This window comes from Stomoxys calcitrans, chromosome 2 (assembly GCF_963082655.1).
Source record: "Stomoxys calcitrans chromosome 2, idStoCalc2.1, whole genome shotgun sequence".
NCBI classification, from domain to species: domain Eukaryota; kingdom Metazoa; phylum Arthropoda; class Insecta; order Diptera; family Muscidae; genus Stomoxys; species Stomoxys calcitrans.
The window spans coordinates 91367526-91388858 of record NC_081553.1 but is presented as its reverse complement, the minus strand read 5'-3'; the positions used below and the strand labels follow the sequence as shown (position 1 = coordinate 91388858).

At 36.7% G+C, this 21333-nt stretch overlaps 1 protein-coding gene across 2 annotated transcripts in view; it reads left to right on the top strand.

Moving 5' to 3' along the window:
* LOC106089089 (probable serine/threonine-protein kinase DDB_G0282963) overlaps positions 1-21333 on the top strand; it is a 535104-nt gene that overhangs the window by 490661 nt on the left and 23110 nt on the right. For both annotated transcript variants that reach the window (XM_059363862.1, XM_059363863.1), the window contains exons 8-10: positions 10904-11916; positions 18522-19563; positions 19832-19874. In XM_059363862.1, the coding sequence (XP_059219845.1) occupies positions 10904-11916; positions 18522-19563; positions 19832-19874 (2098 nt within the window). The remainder of the gene's footprint in view (positions 1-10903; positions 11917-18521; positions 19564-19831; positions 19875-21333) is intronic.

The following is a 21333-nucleotide window of genomic DNA, read 5'->3' as shown; positions in this document are numbered from 1 at the left end:
ATATGGAAGCTATATCGCAACATAGCTATATCGACCTATACTGATAGGAAGACAGGCGGACAACTTTTTATATAGAAGACTAGCTGAACCAGGCCCGCTCCGGTGCGCCTACTTCGACTTTATATGAAACAAAATTATCCTTTGAAAATATATCAACATCGTGCTCTATTCTCATGTATCTATATATCATTTATTTGAATCTCATATTACCATTTGCCTCGAAATCGGATGTCACATTCGTTTTCTAATCTCAAATACCTTTCATTTAAACCCCTTATTGCAAAAATCAGCAAATGTGTCCGGTTTAGGGTATAGGCCCTACAAACTATCAATATCGAGCTCCACTGTCTTGAAAACCCAAATTGTCTTGGTGAGCAAATACATCCTATTTGGGAGTTGTTATGCTGGTGGGACGTCCCCTAGGCAGTTGGTCCCGAATGTTTATATCAGATTCGGGGTCTTCTCCCAAATAATTTTCTTTGTCGGCAAACATGACCGGTTTGGGGAAGTTTTAGGGGATGGGCGGTCACTCAGTGACTTGGCCTTGAAAATATATATCAGATTCGTGTTCTAATCTAAAATACCTCTTATTTGAGCCCCATATTGCAATTGCCCGCAAATACTTCTAATTTGGGTGGTGTTGTGGGGGTGGGCTGGCCCCATAGACACTTAAATGCCTTTTATTGTATTAAAACCCCATATTGCCATGGACAGTAAATAATTCATGTTTGGTTTGTGTTTTGGGGAAGGGGTGGACCCCCAGAAACTTGGTCCCACATTTTTATATCAGATTCATATTCTACTCGCAAATACCTTTCATTTGGGTACCATATTCCCATGGTCGGTATATATGTCCGATTTTGGGGTGTTTTGGGGGTTGGGGTGGTCCCCCAAACACTTGGTCCGACAATTGAGTATCAAATACGTTTTCTAATCTTAAAAACCTTTCATTTGAGTCCCATATTGTTGTGATTGGTCTATATATATATTTGGTAGGTTTTAGGGTGGGGCGGCGCCCCTAGGTACCCCTTCAGAAATTTGAATATTAAATTTTTATTTTTAGAGTACTATATGAAAACACACAAAATTTCGCTTAAAGCGCACCACCCATCTGCGAGATCTGGAGTTTCTGAAAACTGAGATAAGGGGGAGGGTCCGTCCCCCCTTCATCGGTTCAGCCGTTTTTGAGTCTATAAGGAACACACAAACAAACAAACACAAAATGATTTTTATATACAAAATTTTTGTCAAAATTGTACTTTCATAGAAATTATGGTCAAATTTTTTTTATAGAAAATTTCGTAAAAATTTTATTTTTATAGAAAATGTTGTAAAAATTTAAAAATTTAAAAAAAAAATTAAAAATTTTTCTTTTATAAAAAATTTTGTCAAAATTTTATCTCTATAAAAAAAAATATTTCTATAGAATAAATTTTAAATTATATAGAATTAAATTTTATAAAAATTTTATTTTTATAGAAAATTTGTCTAGAATTTTTATAAAAAATTGTAAGTGTTAGAAAATTTTTTCAAAAATATTTTCTTTTTTTATATATATATTTTTTTATTTCGTTTTTTATGAATTCTTCTAATTTATTTTGTATTTTTTTATGATTTTTTGGATTTTTATTGTTTTTTACAAAAATCGTTTTGTACTTTAATACTAAAGTGGCCATGTAGCTCCAATCTTCCATTGAATTTTAGCATTGCGTGGCTGTAAGTTGTAACTTCGTTAAAATGACAATTGATTCTGCTGTTTTTTGTTTGTTTTTATTTTACATTGAGTCGCAATTGACAGTTAATATGGTCTACGCAAAGTCGCAAGGCAAAAAATTACAATAAAAGACCTTGGCGAAAAACTACAATCCAGCTACAGAAATTTCATTTTGGGCCACAACCGTACAGAAGCAGTCGAAACAGCGAAAAATCATGGTCAAGTTGAGTTCTACAACAGAAAATCATGTTGCTGTTAGTTTTGTTGTTGTCGATGTCCATGCAACTTGTGTCATGTGTACGTGGTCTTGAAGAGAGGAAAAAAATCAAAAAAAAAACACACACACACACACAATTCCGAATAATGGACCAAAAAATCCCATTCACGCAGTGTATCAGGAATCGAACGAATCAAACGGAAATTGATTTAAATGATTTATTGGCCATATTGAGACAAGGCTGTATAGCATTACAGCTTCACTAGCATTGGTGTATGTAGTATAGGTTTAAAAAAAATTACATACACGAAAAGAATTCCTTAAGGATTTGCTGTCAGGCTAGAAGAAAAAAAATCTTTATTTTTTGTTCTTAAGGGTCATGTTGTAGTCTTGACTTGGGCCAACTACAGCATCTGTTTCCTTAACTTTAATGCTTTTTGCCCGGAAATCTTGATTTTGTCTTAAAGGATTTTAAACTTTTGATTTTTATCATGTCCTCAACAATTACAACATTGTACCCAAGAGCTATGTAAGAGGCATGCTGTCACCAATGTTGCGGACGCATTTTTGTCTATAGACCATGTCACTACTCTTCATGACAATTGTTGTGTGACTGATGTTTTCACAATGAGCTCATGTGCTCATGCGCAACTGTGTTCTGGTGGTTTTCTCTTTAGACATGGGTGTATTGGGTGGTTTATGCCGATTTCAAGGGTGGGAGCAGCAAAGGAAAACAAGTTGTATGGGAGACAAAAGACTTTCCTATCCCAAGTTTAAAAAAAAAAAACCTAATTTAAAAAAAATTGCTTATTTTTGGTTTTATGAAAGAAAATTTTTGAAAAAATTTTGAAGAAAATTTTGTCTGAATTTTTTTAATTGCTTGAATTTTTTGAATTTTATTTTAAAATTTTTTACAAGAAATTTTTCAAATTTAGATTTCTTAAGAAAATTTTATGAAATTTTGATTCATGTAGGAAATTTCGTTTAAGCATTATTTTCATACACTCAGAGAAATTCGTTAGTCATTGTTTGCTGTAACAGCAGAAAGTCTGATTTATGTAGGAAATTTCGTTTAAGTATTATTTTCATACACTCAGAAAAATTTGTTAGTAAATGTTTGCTATAATAGCAGAAAGTCTGCTGAAAATATGACAGCGTTAGTTTTTGGCTAAAACATTTTCTGCTCTTTTCAAATGATAAAAAGTTACAAATCTCAAAAATGCAATAAAAAATTGTATTCTCCATTTAATCTTTCAATGTTAAAAGCATATAAAGTATCAGTAGACAGTGTTTGCTGATATCGGCAGACTAATTTCTTTGGGTGTAGCAAACTTCTTCAAAACTTGATAGTCATTTTCAAACATAGGTAACTTTTTTTCAAAAATGTTGATGCCTTGCTCTCATTTACCTTCTTATTTCTACGCCAATGTTCAATGGTCACTGGAAAATATATTCGTCTGTGCTAGCCCGTTTTGTTTGACCAAATATGGTTTATGTCGCCATTTGGCCGCCAAACCATGGTGCATCACTTGCTGTTGCTGTTGTGCTATTGTCGCCAGCCGGTACATTATTCGACTTTTAGTTTTTTCACGTCTTCGCTTAAATTTAATTACGTTTGGATTTGCTCTTGTGCCTGCATTACAGGATGCGTAACACAAAAACCTGCAAACAGCAACCATGCACCATGTATGTTTCCACCATGTAATGCAATGCGAGCATAGCACACTAACATGACTTCGACATTTTGTATTAATTAAAAATGCAGCTTGTTTTTTGTTTTGTTTAAATCTTTCTCTCTCTCTCTGGTTTTTTCCATTTCAATTATAAATGTACAGAAACTGCTGCTGCGTATTGCTGATATTGAGATGCGTAGATTGTTTTGTCTGCTTCGTCTTTATGAATTATTGAAATAATTTTCTTATTTCCTTTGGACCATCCTAGGGGATTTTCACTTGGGACAATTTTAAATGCAGACATGGTGTCGTTTTAAAAAATTCCAAACACTTTAAGAATGCTATTCCAATATGCCTGTGGTCGATGCATGTCTGCTGCTAAGGCTAAAGAAAAAAAACCAACTTTAATTCCCTAGACAATTGTCGTCAGTTTGTGAGATGTCAACTATCCACACACCATGTGATCTTTCATTCATGGTAACTAAAAGGAAATGGTGGCCCAGGAAAAACTTCTTACAAATTTAAGAAAATTTTAAATTTAGTAATTTTGGTACAGGGTACATGGACCCAACTTTTAATACCATATTCGTTTCCTAGTCTCCAATAACTTTCATTTAATACCCATTTTGTGCCCTTCGATTCACTTTTGGTTTTGGGTGGCGTTTTTGTCCTATCGGTTCACTTGTGGTTTTGGTTGCCGCTTTTGAGGTAAGGGGGAGGATCCGCCCCCATCCGATATCTCAAAATTATATAGCCCATGTTTCCTTCCAAACAAACCTACACAATTTTAAAAAAATCGGTTCAGCCGTTTTTGATTCTACGAAACAAACCGAGTCCCATATAGTCTTGATGGGTCATATGCCCATTTGGGATGTTTTTGGGAGGTGGAGTGGCCCCCTTTACTTCGATCTGATTTCGTATGCCAGATTCGTAATCTACTCCCGAATATCTTTCATTTGAGCCCCATATTGACATGAACGTCCAATATGCCTGTTTGGGAGAGTTTTGGGGTGGGGGCGACTCGATGGGTACTTGAAATCAAATTTTAATGCCATATTCGTGTTCTACTCGTCAATACCTGTCATTTGATACTCATATTGTCCTAATCGATCCACTTTTGATTTTGGGTGTTGTTTTTGACATAAGGGGGAGGGTCCGCCCCCTTCCGATATCAAAAAATTATATAGCCTTCTTTCACTCGCTTATTTTATCTGAGCACGGTCAGGAAAAAGTCTAAATTTCCTTTTTTTTTAGTTATTATAAACAAACTTAATTTCGCGTAAATCGCCCAAAACATCTACGAGATCTGGCGTTTTTGAAATAGGGTAAGGGGAGGGTCCGCTCATTTTGGATGTTATATCTACTTCATTGGCTTGGTTTTCAGCGGTGGATTGGAGTAGCCTAACCCTTGACCCAGATATTTGAACTCTTATATCAACATTAAATTCAAATTCTACTGTCATAGACTTTTCATTTAATTTCCATATTATCCCAATTGAACTACACGTCTTATTGAAGCGTATAAGGTGGGTGGGCTGGTCCCAAACTCTGTCCTAAATGTGTGTATATCAGATTCGTGGTCCACTCTCAAAGACCTTACCATTTAATAGCCATTTTGTGACGTTGCATCGTTTTAAGGATTTTTGGGGTTGAAAAGGCCCCGTAGACATCTTGGAACCAATTCTTATAACAGATGTGTACTCAACTTCCAAACACCTTTCATTTGATACCCATATTGTCCTAATCAGTAAATATATCCTGGGGTGGGGTTCTGGGGGGTGTAGAGGCCCCTCAGACACCAAGGAATACATATTTGTGTCAGATTTGTTCTCTACTCTTAAATACCTCTCATTTGATACACATATTGCCTAAAGCCGTAAAAGTGTCCTATTGGGTGGTATTTTTTGGGGACCCCCCCGACACTAAGTGTAACATTTTTATGACAAGTTCGTACTCTACTCTTAAATACCTTTCATCTGATACCCATATTGTCCCAGTTGGTTAAAATGTTCGTTCGGATGGGTATTGAGGTGGGGCGTCCCCCCAAGTTGGTTGACCCCAAAATTGTATACCAATTTCGTGTTTTTGGGGTACCATGAGGTGGCATACAAAATTTAAATCGGTGCACCCATCTCCGATATCTGATCAAACAAACAACAACAACAAACAAACCAAGCTCAGCAATTTCATTTTTATATAATAGAAGATAGACTCCTCAGGATTTGTTCGAAATTTGCACAAATTTTAACATACAAATATTTTTATATTTTTTTTTTAATTTTTTTTTATTTTTTTCTATAAATTTAAAACAATACAGTGTATTTTTACAAACAATACAAATAGTTTTTACATTTTTAATGATTTTTTATTTGCCTAAGTTAATTCTTGAAAGTTTAGCCAATCTCTGCACTGAACTTGTCCCCACTTGACCATGAACTCTGTTTTGTATTGGCAAAACTAAATAAAATATGAGCATGAGAAAAATCAAAATCATTCAATAACACCAGCAAAACAATTGTTTTGAATATATTTTGCAGAAAAACAAATGAAATAACGAAAAAAAACTTCCAATAATGTTAAACAAGAAAATCGTTAGTCAAGGTTTACGCGACAAACCATGTCAACAGTGTGCTTGTCATTTTAATGTCTCATAAATTTAAATATAACCTTGATCGGGAGTCTCAAGAAGACCTTCTCAGACATTCTGAGTAGAAGTATTCAAAAACAATAACATATACAAAAATGGATATTATTCTCAAAAAAAAAAAAAAAACAAAAAGAAAATTGAAGGTGATGTGGCTTCTAGTGGCAGTATTCATCATCATCATCATCATCATCTTGGTCGTCATCTTGACAATGATCGTCATCATCTTTGGCTCAGCTTTGCCAGTTGTCTGATTTTGAAATAAACCGCCATTTGAGTTTTCTGAGGCAGATTTTTTTTCTCTTTTTGCCTTAATAAACCATAAGCAGGAATAGCAGAAATTGTCAATTGTCCTCACTCTCTGTGTGGAGACGGTGGGTTGAATGTGAGGCCTGTTGGCTAGTTCTTCGTTCGCTCGCTCGCACGTTGTTATGTTAGTTCGCTGGTATGTGTTTTTATAAGAAAATTGATATGCTTTGACGCTTATAGTCAAAGACGTTATACTCCTTTACGTGGTAGTTTTCTTAACAATCGACAGCATTCAATGATTTGAGATGAGAATAAAAATAAAAACAATGTCGGAGGCTAAAGTTAAAAATTTACATAAAAATTCAAATGGGGCTGTAGTATGTACTCGTACTAAGTAGACGAAGAGGACAGTGGTACCGAATGTTGATATCCGATTCGTGGTCTACTCCAAAATACCTTTCATTTGAGCCCCATATTTCCATAGTCGGCAAACATGTACGGTGGGGTGGGGTGTTTTGGGGGATGGGGCGGCCATCCAATGACTTTCTCTGAAAATATGTATCAGTTTCGTTTTCTACTCTAAAGTACCTCTTATTTGAGCCCCATATTGCCATGGTCGGTAAATATGTCCAATGTAGAGGTGTTTCGGGGGTTGGGGAGGTCCCCCAGAAACTTGGTCCGAAATTTGAGTATCAGATTCGTATTCTACTCTTAAATACCTTTCATTTGAGTCCCATATTGTCGTGATTGGTCTATATATATATATATATTAGGTAGGTTTTGGGGTGGGGCTTCCCCCCTAGGTACCCCATCCGAAATTTGGATACACAATTTTTGTTTTAAGATTGCTATAAGAAAGCACACAAAATTTCGCTTAAATCGCACCACCCATCTTCGTGATCTCCGGTAAGGGGGAGGGTCCGCCCCCCTTCGGATATCAAAAAATGTAGTACTCTATTTGCACCACAGGATCATTATCTGTAAAAATTTAAAAAAAAAAATCGATTCTGCCGTTTTTGAGTCTATACGGAACAGACAAACGAACACAAATTGATTTTTATATATAACAAGATTCGACTTTCAACTATTTCGACTATTAAAGATAACAGTTCGAAATTTTGCATATAGGATTCTTATTTTTTTGTAAAATACAATTTGCGCATGAACATTCAATTGAGGGGACACGGCAAACTTCTCACATAAAAGTGCCGCAGTGACTGCATTCTTACATATCAATGAATGCAGTCCGATTCAAGTTTTAGGCTCAATGATAAGAGGCCTCCTTTTTATAGCCGAGTCCGAACGGCATACCGCAGTGCAACACCTCTTTGGGAGAAGTTTTAACATGGCATAGTTCCTTGAAAATGGCGCCAGCATTAGGAGGGGATAACTACCGCTCAACATGTTTTCTATTATTCTCGATAGGATTCGAACCCAGGCGTTCAGCGTTATTTGTACATATCGGCTCATATTTCCAAATAGCTCCTGCTAGCTGTATATCGCCATTGCAACGAATTACTTCCTTTTGGAACCACTGTCCCCCATGGCCTCATCATAGCTCTTAGTGGAAAAAAATAGCAAAAAAAATTCAATATTTTACTAAAGCAAAAAATAAACCGCTGTTGATCAGGAAAAAAGATCTGCTGCCTGAGCTACAGCAACAGTAGCAGTAGCATAAACTCATTACGCATTCAAGGTCCTTAAAAAGACGCAAAATCGAAACGGAAATCTTTTAGTGAAGTGAACGCGGTAGTTTTTGCTGCAGGTTTGTGAGCGTCTCAAAAGCGACAAGATTGCAAAGATGAGATGCTGCTGTTGCTTGCTCCTGGCTGTATGAGTTTGAGTCAGGTATTGTTGTTCAATCACGCGCATTTACGATTCATGACATTTTGGAACATGTCGTCGCTTTCATAAATAGTTAAAATGGCAACAGCAACAGCAGGAGCAACATCTTAGCCCATGGTTCGGATGCTAAGTAGTCGCAAGCCAACAACAACTAGTAACAGCCACTGCTAGCCCACCAACCATATGGTGCTGGCGGTTTCTCTGTGAATTGAACTTGATCCAAGGTTGTGTTTGTAATGATAAGACCCATTGATATTTCTTTTATTTTTGTAAGGGTTTTCAGCTTTCTGGAAGCAGAAATCTAAAATATCTTACATGAGTGAATGTGTTTTATGCATCCTGTAAGGCTAGGTGAGGGTCTACATCAAAGGATGAGAAAAATGTGTATATATATCTCAAATTTCTTAAACGAAAAAAATTTTTATTTATATTGTCATACCCTCCATCATAGGATGGGAGTATACTAATTTCATCATTCCGTTTGTAAAACCTCAAAATATGCGTCTAAGACCTCATAATGTATATATATATTCTTGATCGTCATGACATTTTATGTCGATCTAGCTATGTCCATCTGTCCGTCTGTCGAAAGCACGCTGGCTTTCGAAGGAGTAAAACTAGGTGCTTGAAATTTTGCAAAGATACTTGGAATTGTAAACGGGCCAAATCGGTCCATAACTTGATATAGCTGCCATATAAACCGATCATGGGTCTTGACTTCTTGAGCTTTTAGGGGCGCAATTCTTATCCGATTTGGCTGAAATTTTCTGGCATGACTCCCAAAACCTATGCCCAGTTTAGTCTAAATCAGTCCATAACCTTATATGGCCGCCGATCTCCCAATTAGACTTCTACAGCCTCTAGAGGGCGCAATTCGTATCCGATTTGGCTGAAATTTTGCACGTGGTGTTTTGGTATAACTTGATGAAGTAGGGTCTAAATCGGTTGATAACCTCATATAGCCGCCATATAATCCGATCTTGCGTTTTGACTTCTGAAGCTTCTAGAGGGCGCTATTCATATCCGAAGTGGCCGAAATTCTGCATGAAATTTTCTGGCATGACTCCCAAAAACAGTGCCAAGTTTAGTCTAAATCAGTTCATAACCTGATATGGCCGCCATAACCTGATATAGCCGCCGGTCTCCCGATTAGACTTCTACAGCCTCTAGATGGCGCAATTCTTATCCGATTTGGCTGAAATTTTGCACAACGTGTTTCGTTATGACTTCTATCAACTGTGCTAAGTATGGTCCAAATCGGTCCATAACCTGATATAGCTGCCATATAAACCGATCTTGGGTCTTGACTTCTGGAGCTTCTAGAGGGCGCAGTTCTTATCCAAATTGGCCGAAATTTTGCATCAAATGTTTTATTTTCACTTCCAACAACTGTCTCAAGTAAGGTCTAAATCAGTTAATATTCTGATGTAGTCGTCATAACCCCTCTCCCCCTTAGGCTTCTTGGGCTTCTAGAGGGCGCAATTCTAACCCAATATGGTTGAAATTTTGCATATGTCTTTTTGGTATGACTTCCAACAACTGCGATAAGTATGGTCTATATCGGTTGATAACCTTATATAGCTGCCATATAAAACGATCCCCAGTTTAACTTTTGAGCCTCTGGAGGGCGCCATTATTACTCGAATTGCCTGCAATTTTGGAGGTAGTGTTTTTCTGTTCAAAAAACTTGACAAATGTGATCAATGGTGGAGGGTATATAAGGCTCGGTCCGGCCGCACTTAGCACGCTAATTTAAAATATAATGTAAAAGCTATATGAAATTAACATAAATATAATAAAAATGTAAATAAAATATTTATTTATTAATTATTTTATTTTATTTTTTTTATTTTATTTTATTTTTTTATATTTTATTTTATTTCATTTCATTTTATTTCATTTCATTTTATTTTATTTTATTTTATTTTATTTTATTTTATTTTATTTTATTTTATTTTATTTTATTTTATTTTATTTTATTTTATTTTATTTTATTTTATTTTATTTTATTTTATTTTATTTTATTTTATTTTATTTTATTTTATTTTATTTTATTTTATTTTATTTTATTTTATTTTATTTTATTTTATTTTATTTTATTTTATTTTATTTTATTTTATTTTATTTTACTTTATTTTATTTAATTTTATTTTATTTTATTTTATTTTATTTTATTTTATTTTATTTTATTTTATTTCATTTTTATTTTTTTTTTTTATTTTATTTTATTTTATTTTAATTTATCTTATTTTATTTTATTTTTTTTTTATTTTATTTGATTTTATTTTACTTCTTTTTATTTTATTTTATTTTTTTTTTATTTTACTTTATTTTATTTTATTTTATTTTTTTTTATTTTATTTTATTTTATATTATTTTATTTTATTTCTTTGTATTTTACTTTGTTCCTTTTTATCTTTCTGTTTTTTTTTTTTTTTTTTTTGTTTATCAGAGAATCTTATATTTCATCTCTTCCACCTACTTACCCATCCTTTTTAAACTTAAATATATTTTGTTTTATTAATTCCTCGTTTATTATTTTGTTTCTTCATTTTCTCTAGGCCACCATTCCATTGCAGTCATTTAACCTTGATTGCAGACGTTTAGATAATGCCGGTGCCCAGGCTTCAGCTGCAGGTTCAGGTGGCAATGTGACCAGAACGAATGTAGCCTACTTGAGAACATTATCGGCTCCAACACCATCAGCATCACAAACAATTTACCATTCGCTACTTCATGGCAATAACGATCAGCTCACCTCCAGTTCTGCTGGCGGTAAAGTGATTTCTCCAAAAGCCCAATTGGGCCAGCGTAACAGTTTAGCAGCAACAGGAGTAGGTAGTTATTCGCTTAATGCTTCACTCGATCATCATCAGAATTCGAATCTGACAAATTTCCAAAGCAATGATGCCGCCGCTACCTCAACAGATATGAGCCATGGTGACATTAAGTCACCAATGTCATCTGCGGCAAAATTAAAGCCAACGACAATTCTGAAAATTGAAGAGACATCATCGAAAGCGGTGGCGGGCACAGTGGGAGCCCCTAGCACTTTGTTGCAATGTTCTACTCCCATTGCCGAGTCGGCCCCAACGCCAACCCCTACCGCTGCAGATGTAGAATCTTTACATCAGAAACGTTTACGTCAATTGAACATGGAAATGGATAATCTGCGCAATACATCCATAGATCAAAGCCAACAATTGTCGGCTCTAATGCAACAAAATCACTATTGCAACGGCGGCGGCGGCGGCGGTGGTGTAGGAGCAGGAGGCCAAAGCAGTAGTAATGGTAATAAACATAAAACTCTTATGACAACCTCATCATGTGCAATGCCGAAAAAGGCTTCCACCAGCAATGGCACAGCGGCGACAAACGCCACATCATCCTCCATGGGCTCTGCGGCCACAACAATGACCTGTAACAGACAGCAGCAGCAGACACCAGCGAATGTTGCTGCAACAAGTTATCTATTACATGGCAGTGATGCTACCAAAAAAGGTTCAACCTCTACAATCTGGACATCTGAGGAATCGATATTAAGGAGTGTTGGCGCCGTCGATGAAGACAATAAGTGAGTATAAATCTATTCAACTTTTTTCCATCTTTTTTCACCCCAATGGCTCATAGGTAGTGTTGCCAAAGGAAATTTTTGAAAAAAAAAACAGAATTTTGAAGAAAAGCGGAATCTAAATCTTTGTAAGAAAATCATTTTATGAAGGAAATAATGTCACTTTTACGAGTATGATAGCATAATGGAACAATTTCGAGGCCATGGTCTGGAAGTCAAATGCTTTTCTTTTAAGCTCCTTATTATCCTGATTGGTTTTTGCACAAATTTTCATAGAATTTTCATTTCCAAGAAAATTTGCCTGTTTTTTATCGGCATAGTCTATCCGGCAACTCTGTTCGTAACCAATTGTTCATTGTTCCTCTGTCCGTCTGCTTGTCTTTCCGGGCTTTCGTATATGTCTGATTGTATTGCTTTTTCGTGGCTTTTGCGTTACGTTCTTTCGTCCATTGAGACATAATTACTTAGAACGCCAATTCCATTGAAGTGTGCCTCTGCCACAAAACACACACACAAAAAAAAACCCAGAACAGAATGGTTTCATGCCGCCAATGCTTTATGGATAGAAACTGATGAGAATGATGGCCGGCGGTCTATGTGTGGCCTCTTTGGGGAGTTAACCCATAGAATTGCCTTTAAAGACAATTGTTTTTTGGTCCATCTCCACGACTGTCTGTCTGTTTTTCTTCTTTGTGTGTGGCAGATTGTTCTTTTCATATGGAATTCTTTTTGGTTAATCACTTCCTAGGAGAGTTTCCCAAAATGACATGTGATTGAATATTAAGCAAAAAAGAAAAGAGCCATCAAAAAGCCTATTAAAAATGTTTTTGTTTAACTGTTAGGCTATTCCATGGAATTTTTTTCATTAAAATCTATGAATGCGGAAGTGTATGTTTATGAAATTTTAAGTAGTGATGGAAAAATATGAAGTTTGGATCAGAAATGAATAATTAATTTTCCTTTGATTTTCTATACAAAGTGGGAACAAAAACCCATTGGTCTTAGCTGGAAGCAAATCTAACAAGAAAATTAAATAACTTTTTAAAATTAAAATTTGTAAAAGGAAGCGCAAGAACAAATGAAACAAATTTCTTTAAAATCCAAACTGACATTTTGTTTTAATATTTCAAAATAGTGGGCAATGAGTATTTGATCAAATATTCCTTGGGAACTTGATGCATATATGAAATTCCTATTCGTAGACTCCCATGTCTGGGATAACTCCAATTATCGAAAGAGCCCAAATAACGGGTCTTAATTCCCGATTGTAGACCACCGTAACGTAAGTTAGCATGTCCGCCTATGACGCTGAACGCCGTGGTTCGAATGCTGGCTAGAACATCAGAAAAAATATTCAGCGGTGGTTAACCCCTCCTAATGTTGGCGACAATTGTGAGGTACTTTGCCATATAAAAACTTCTTCCCAAAGAGGTGTCGCATTGCTGCACGCAATTCTGACTCTGCTATAAAAAGGATGCCTCTTATCATTGAGCTTAAAATTGAATCGGACAGCACTCAATGATATTTGAGAAGTTCGCCTCTACTCCTTAATGAGGCAAATTTGCAATTCTTGAATTGAAATTGTACTAAGAACTGGTATGATGCGCCTTCTACTTCTACAGTACGATGTACTATAGAATTTCGGAAATTTACCTTAAGAAAATTTACTGAAACATGACCAAGATTTGACCAGGCCTATCTTAAAGTGTTGTTACTTGTTATCGCATAATCTCAGACTCTGCAAACGAGGGTTGCATTTGCTTTTTATTGAAATCCATTATGAAATGAATTTCTTGTGCAACGCCGCAATGTAATGATATAAAGCCATGATTTTGTCTGTCTAGATATATATTTATATCTTATCTATTGGTAACCCTTATGGTTATATAATTGGACGCCTGAAACGCCACAAATAACTTTTTGCGGTGGGGTTTTTTTATTATTGTAATCCAAAGGCAAGTGGTCTTTGATCTGTCTTTATTAACAATTTCTTATAGTTTGTTTTTGTATTTCCATCAGGCAGGGCTGCAAGACTTTTACTCGCGTATTGACAAATGACATCTTTACTAATTCATTATGCCGAACAGGCAATTTTGGCAATATACAGAGCCTTTCAAGGAGTTTGCCAACGAATGTGAGCTAAAGAACAAATAATCAGTTTTTAATTTGTACTTTGGGATGCCCAAGCAAGCAAAAAGCGTCACTTACAAATAATTAAATGAGAGAAGGAGTAAAGGGTACAACATTTATTGAAAAGTCTAACGGACTCAAAGACAATAAACAGATCAGATGGATAAGCAGGCGCAGACAAGTAGACCGGTGAACTTAAAGCCATTAGAAGTCATAAAAGAAGTAAAGAAAAGAAGGATGAACAAATAGTTGGTAAAATAGTGAACAAAGGATTGGGGCCGGAGTTTGCGACAGAGAAAAAAGGATAGGCAGAAGTATAAATGGATTGGTGGACGACCGCTTCATTATAATAGACAAAAAGAAAGGAAAAAAGAAGTATGTAAGTGAATACACAAAAGTAGATCAAATCGAATTGAAGGAATATATGAACAAACGAAGAACTTTTGAATGCAATTCAAAAAAGTAGGGATTTAGGTTGAAAAAAAAAACATGGAACGTTGGAAAGAATAATAAAACTCACGGAAGAAGGAGAGGTTTTGTTCGCGTGGGGACAGGAAGAAGGACATAAGTCCAGGAAAGAAGAATGAAAAAGTGAAGTAGAAAGATGAAACCAAAAAAGCGTGCTAATTTTGTCCGGGCCGAATCTTGGGAACCCACCACCATGGATTCTGCTTAAAATGAATACAAAATAAATTTAGTTGAAGGGCATTAGTGAAAGGGAACATTTTATTCTACATACCAAAACTTCTGTCAAACCAGCAAAAATTAAAGCTTCTAGGAATCGAGCAAGGGTGATTTAGACACCGGTTTACATGGGAGCTATATCAGGTTATAAACTGATTTTGGCCGTACTTGGCAAAGTTATTGGAAGCCATAACGGAACACTACATACAAAATTTCAGCCAAATCGGAAAAAAATTGCGTTTTGTAAGGACTCAAGAAGTTAAATCGGGAGATCAGTTTATATGGGAACTATATCAGGTTATAGACCGATTCGAACTGTACTTGGCACAGTTGTTGGAATTTATAACGGATCATCAAATGCAAAATTTCAGCCAAATGGGACAAAAAGTGCGTCTTGTAAGGACTCAAGAAGTCAAATCGGGAAATTGGTTTATATGGAAGTTATATTAGGTTAAAGACCGATTTGGGCCGTACTAGACACAGTTGTTGGAAGCTATAAGTGAACACTATTTGAAAAGTGTCAGCCAAATCGGACAAAAATTGCAGCATGTAAGGGCTTAAGAAGTCAAATCGGGAGGTCGGTTTATATGAGTGTTATATCAGGCTATAGATCGATTAAGACCGTACTTGACACAGTTGTTGAAAATCATAACAAAACACTACATGCGAATTTTTAGCCAAATCGGACAATTTGCGGATCAAATTGGGAGATCGGTTTATATGGGAGCTATATCTAAATCTGAACCGATATGGCCCATTTGGAATCCCCAACGACCTACATCAATGTTGAGTATCTGTACAAAATTTCAAGCGGCTAGCTTTACGCGTTCGACAGCTATCGTCATTTCGACAGACGAATAAAATTCGGACCATAATTAAATTAAATGTTGGAAACCATAGTAGAAGTGTAAAATTTCAGCCAAATCCAATAAGGATTGCGCCCTTATGGGGCTCATGAAATATAATAGGGACACCGGTTTATATGGGAGCTGTATCAGGCTATAGACCGATTCAGACCATATTTGCCACGTATGTTGAAGGTCATAGGAGAAGCCGTTGTACAAATCGGATGAAACTTGCGCTCACTAGAGGCTAAAGAAGTCATGATCCCAGATCGGTTTATATGGCAGCTATATCAGGTTATGGTATAGCTGCCATATTTGGCACAGATATTGAAAGTTCAAGATCGGTTTATATGGCAGCTATATCAGGCGATGGACTGATTTGAACAATACTTAGCACAGATGTTGGAAGTCTCAAAGAAACACGTAATGCAAAATTTAACCGAAATCGGATTGGAATTGCGCCCTCTAGAGGCTCAAGAAGTCAAGACCCCATATTGGTTTATATGACAGCTACATCAGGTTAGGGACCGATTTTGAACATACTTGTCATAGTTGTTGGAACTTATAACAAAACATCTCATGCAAAATTTCAGCTAAATCGGACAAGAATTGCGCCCTCTAGTGGCTCAAGAATTCAAGACTCAAGATCGGTTTATATGTCAGTTATGTCAGGTTATGGACCGATTTGAACCATACTTAGCACAGTCTTTAGAAGTCATATCTAAGCACATCGTGCAAAATTTCGGTCAACTCGGATGGGAATTGCGCCCTCTAGAGGCTCGAGAAGTCAAGACCCCAGATCGATTTATATGGCAGCTATATAAAAACATGGACCGATATGACCCATTTACAATCCCAACCGACCTACACTAATTTGTGCAAAATTTCAAGCGGCTAGCTTTACTTCTTGTTAGCGTGCTTTCGACAGACAGACGGACGGGCGGACATGGCTAGATGGACTTAAAATATCATGACGATCGATAATATATATATATAATTTATGGGGTCTTAGACAAATATTTCGAGGAGTTACAAACAGAATGACGAAATTAGTATACCCCCATCCAATGGTGGAGGGCATAAAAAAGGCGAAAAATTAAAGGAAATTTCAGTAATTTCAATGGATTATTCGAAGAAACATATAACATTGGGAAGACAGCACAGGGAAGGACAGCCATATACAAGTAAAACGTAGATGAAGGTGACAAAAAGCATAAAGTCATGATCAAAACTAATGGTGCCGATTTAACGACGCACAGTGGCGCGTACACAGGAAACAGGTGGCAAAAATCAATAGTTTCAGTTACAGAAGCATGACGAGGATCGCACCTCCACATGCAATGTGGTTACAACAACAACATTAAACCAACTAGCCCACATGTGCTTGATCCGGTGTGGTGTGGTTAGGTTTATTTTTTGTTCGTATAGCGCGCTGTTTGCTTGTTCTCTTTCGATATCTGTTTTCTCTGGGGGTTTTCTCTGTCACTCTCTTTATTATTACACTAAAAATAATTTTCCTAATATTGCCACCGGGGAGATTTGAACTTATTATTACATGTTTGGTAGTTTTCCACGCGTCCTCTTCGAATCTGAGTTTGCAATTCATGAATGACATGGGAGTCTGGTGTGCTACATGGTAGTTAAAACAATTTTTTTTAATTTTGCCGATGCGGAGATTTTAACTCATAATCTCATGTTTGGTATTCTCTTCGAATCTGGCTTTGGAATTCATGAATGACATGGGAGTCTGGTTTGCTACATCGTAGTAAGTGTGTTCTACCAATTAACTCGGCAAAAAAAAATTTTGAAAATCCACAAAATATAAATTTTTTGTCTGTTAAATCTCTACCAACCTATTTCAACAATGAATGTCTCCAATTTAATGTTTAAAATAACTTTTTCACACACAAATTTGGTGGTTGGTTTTTTCTTAGAGTTTTTGTTTTTGTGTAGCAAGATGGAAGTATCGTTAATACTTACTTAGTTACTTTACTTTAATTGGCTACGACAAAACAGTTCCAAGTGCCTCGATCTTCTGCGCTCATTTTGTAATCTCTGACACTAAGTTTCAAGGTGTTTCGCACCACTTGACCTTTCCATCGGGCTTTTGGTCGTCCCGGTTTGCGTGCACCATCGTGTTTGCCTTCAAAATACTTTTTTGCTGGAGCTTCTTCATGCATTCTGACAACATGACCTAGCCAACGCAGCCGTTGTATTTTGATACGTGTAACTATGCTATCGTCGTCATACAGCGCGTACAGCTCGTGGTTCATACGACGCCTATATTCTCCATCGTAAATTCTTGCAAATTGCAAATTTTGCCCATGAACATTCCACTAAGGAACAGGGCCAAACGTCTCACATATCAATGAGTGCAGTCCGATTCAAGTTTAAGCTCAATAATAAGGGGTCTCCTTTTTATAGCCGAATCCGAACGGTGTGTCGCTATGCGACACCTCTTTGGAGAGAAGTTTTACATGGCATAGTACCTCACAAATGTTGCCAGCATTAGGAGGGGAAAACCATCGCTGAAAGTTTTTACTCATGGTCTCGCCAGGATTCGAACCCAGGCGTTCAGCGCCATGCTAACCTCTGCGCTATGGTGGCCTCCAATTTTAAATTCTAACCATTTTCTATTTGCGCTCCATAGGGAACAACCTCAGTAATTTCGGGAGTTTTTTTTTTAGGTCTACAGCCATGAAAAACTTCCCCAAAAAGAGTTTTTGCCCGGTTTCACGCCGTTTGGTTTTATCTTTATAAAAGGAGATACCCTGTCAGTGAGCTAAGACTTGAATCAGGTAGCACTCATTGATAAGCGAAAAGCCTATCTCCGTTTATGGCAAATTTTTACAAAATTTCTGAATCTAAAGAGCACTTCTTTCAAGAGAAGAATTTTTATTTTCTTAAAACAATTCTTTTTTTATTACATTTCTTTTTCCTTCTTTGCAGCTCCACTTCATCCTCGGCTTGTGAAGAAGCTTCTGGTGCTCTAAGCTCGGGTAAATCGGGCATATCACTGGATAGCTCTGGCGTAGAAAATGATAATAATGAAAGCGGTATTGGCACAGCCACACCCCCCAAAGATATGTCCTATTGGAAGAGTATGCCACACCATCATCATGGTCATCACCACCACCACCATCATCACAATCAGCAGGATAATGAGTCAGTTAGCAGCCTAGAGGCTATGCGCAAAATTCAATTTCAAAAGGGAAGCTCAGTAACCTCATCTGATGATCCTGATCTCTTGGAAGTTCTTAGCTTATGTGATGAGACACACAACGATGGGGAAGAGGATGGCGAGGGGAGAGCTAATCATAATCTCAGCTCGCTTAAGCCACAGAACAACGAGGAAGAGGAGGAGGATATGGATGATGATTACGATATGGTCGATGAAGAGGATGAGGGCCATGATGAATTCGAAATTGCCACCTATTGTGATTGTGATTGCACTGAGGATGGTGATGCCAGCAGTGCCAGTGCTGGTAGTTCCGGCAATCGCACAAACAGCAGTTCCATTAATAATGGCTCACTAAGTGATTCCAACGGCAGCGGTGGCGTTGTATTGCGACGCAAATATGCCGCCTCGCCAATTATGGTGCCACAGAAATGCCGTAGTCATTCATTGGACACCTCATCGCTGCCCAATTCATATCATCAGCAACAGCATCAAGGGCAAGGGCTTCATGGCATTGCTGCCAATGGCCATCATCATATGCATGTGGGCCAACATGCGCAGTTGGCTCGCAAACTGCAACATTTAAGAGATCGTCAAAAGGATCGCAATCAACTATCGTTGGCTTTGAGACAGGAACCTTTTCAGTCGTTGCTGGCGCCCACACATTTCCATGAGCTGCCATCGCCCAGCAGTGCCTCATTGCATAGTGGCCATGAGATACTAGATACCCAAGAGCTCTCAACGAAATCCAATTCGGCGCCTTTGTTATTGAAACAAGAAAAACGTCTTGATGACTTTGCCAACCAAAATGTGGTGAGTATGGGAGTAATGGGATGCGTTGATGCTGAATGGGCATCTTTTTGAGATTGTTATGGCCTCGAAGAAAGAAACAGTCAGCTAGTCAGCAGGCCAGCCTCTAAGCATCCAAGGTCTAGCTGTAACATTGTTTAATATTAAATGCTTATTAACAACATTGACTGGAGGTTCTTTGAGGCTGGGATTTTTACATTTTTTTTTTTTGTTAAAGTTCTATGGCTATTTAATGGTTTTTTTATTTTTTCTTTGTTTTTTTCCCCACTAGACACTACGCTATTCTCGTTCCCAAAGTGATCGCTATTTAGCAGGTGAGTTCAGCCTTCCTTTTTTATATGCGTTTTTTCTTCCTCTGTTTTTATGTATTCCTGTGGTCATTCTGAGGCTTGTCAAAATGTCTTGGGTGGCGTCTAAATCCCATTCGCTGCGTTGGTGATTTTTCTTTTCTTTTTTTGTGGCGTTAATATTATTTACCATAATGAAATGTTAATAAGCATATATTTGCATTCACAAAAGCAACAACAAGAGTAACTAAACAGAGATCCTTCACTGATTTGAATGACAGCAAACCTTCCTTGGAGGTCTATTTGGAAAAGCAATATGCGCCTTCCTCCCATCATCGAATGCTCTTGGGACGGTCTTGCCAGCTTCGCATCTTTCAAAGTTGCAAATACTAAATGACCAGCCTCTTCTACTGCTGGCCGAGTGAACTTGACCAGTTCTTGTATTCTGTGATTAATTATTTAATCATTTTTCAATGGTTGTTACTGTGGCCAACATAGTTTCCACAATGCTTAACTGTCAAGTGATCACTGCGTGCCGTTTTTTTTTTTTTTGTTCTTTTGGTTGCTGTTGGTCCCCCATACTCTTCACGAACTGGCATTTTTTTCTGTCTTTGAGGTAGGTTATCTCCAGCCAATTGTTGGCTGATGGGAGATTTTAATAGTGCATGACATCAAGTTATTGCAAAGAGGAGTTCTTTGATTAGTTTTCCATATGAGGGTTATGTTTGCCCCACCAACACAGTTTCTTTTTTCCTAACTCACTACCATACTTTGATCAGCATTTTTGCTCACCCAAGAAGATTAATGGATTTACGCATAAATAATTGATTTTTTGCTTTTTTCAATTATGATATGCTAACGAATTGAAAATTTTCAAGTTTGTTGTCTCATAACACTGTCAGTTTTTTCTTCAATAACTGATAGTTTATCAGCGAGGAGTTGAATATGATGGAGCTACTGGCCTATTGATGAAAATGAAGGAGTTAACATTTTAATTTACTTTTTTCCCGAAAGGCGAGCATGTTATTTGAGTATCGAGTGTCGTATAATAAAATATTGCAAAGTGTCTGATTTGATATTATTTACATATGCAATAGCTTAATTATTTCAAAGACTAAGGAAGACAGGTTTAAGTTTAAAATGTTTTATATTTAGTTTAATGATACTTGGTACAAAAGTAATTTTGAGATTTGAATTGTTGCAGTTGCTACTCTATTAACGATGTTGATGATATTTAAAATAAGCCTAAAAGTATGCTATACAAAATATAAGTACTTTCTGTAATATGACAGCAATTGCTTAGTTGATGAATGAAGTTCATTTATTGGGTTGCCCAAAAAGTAATTGCGGATTTTTCATATAGTCGGCGTTGACAAATTTTTTCACAGCTTGTGACTCTGTAATTGCATTCTTTCTTCTGTCAGTTATCAGCTGTAATTTTTAGCTGGCTTTAGAAAAAAAGTGTAAAAAAAGTATATTTGATTAA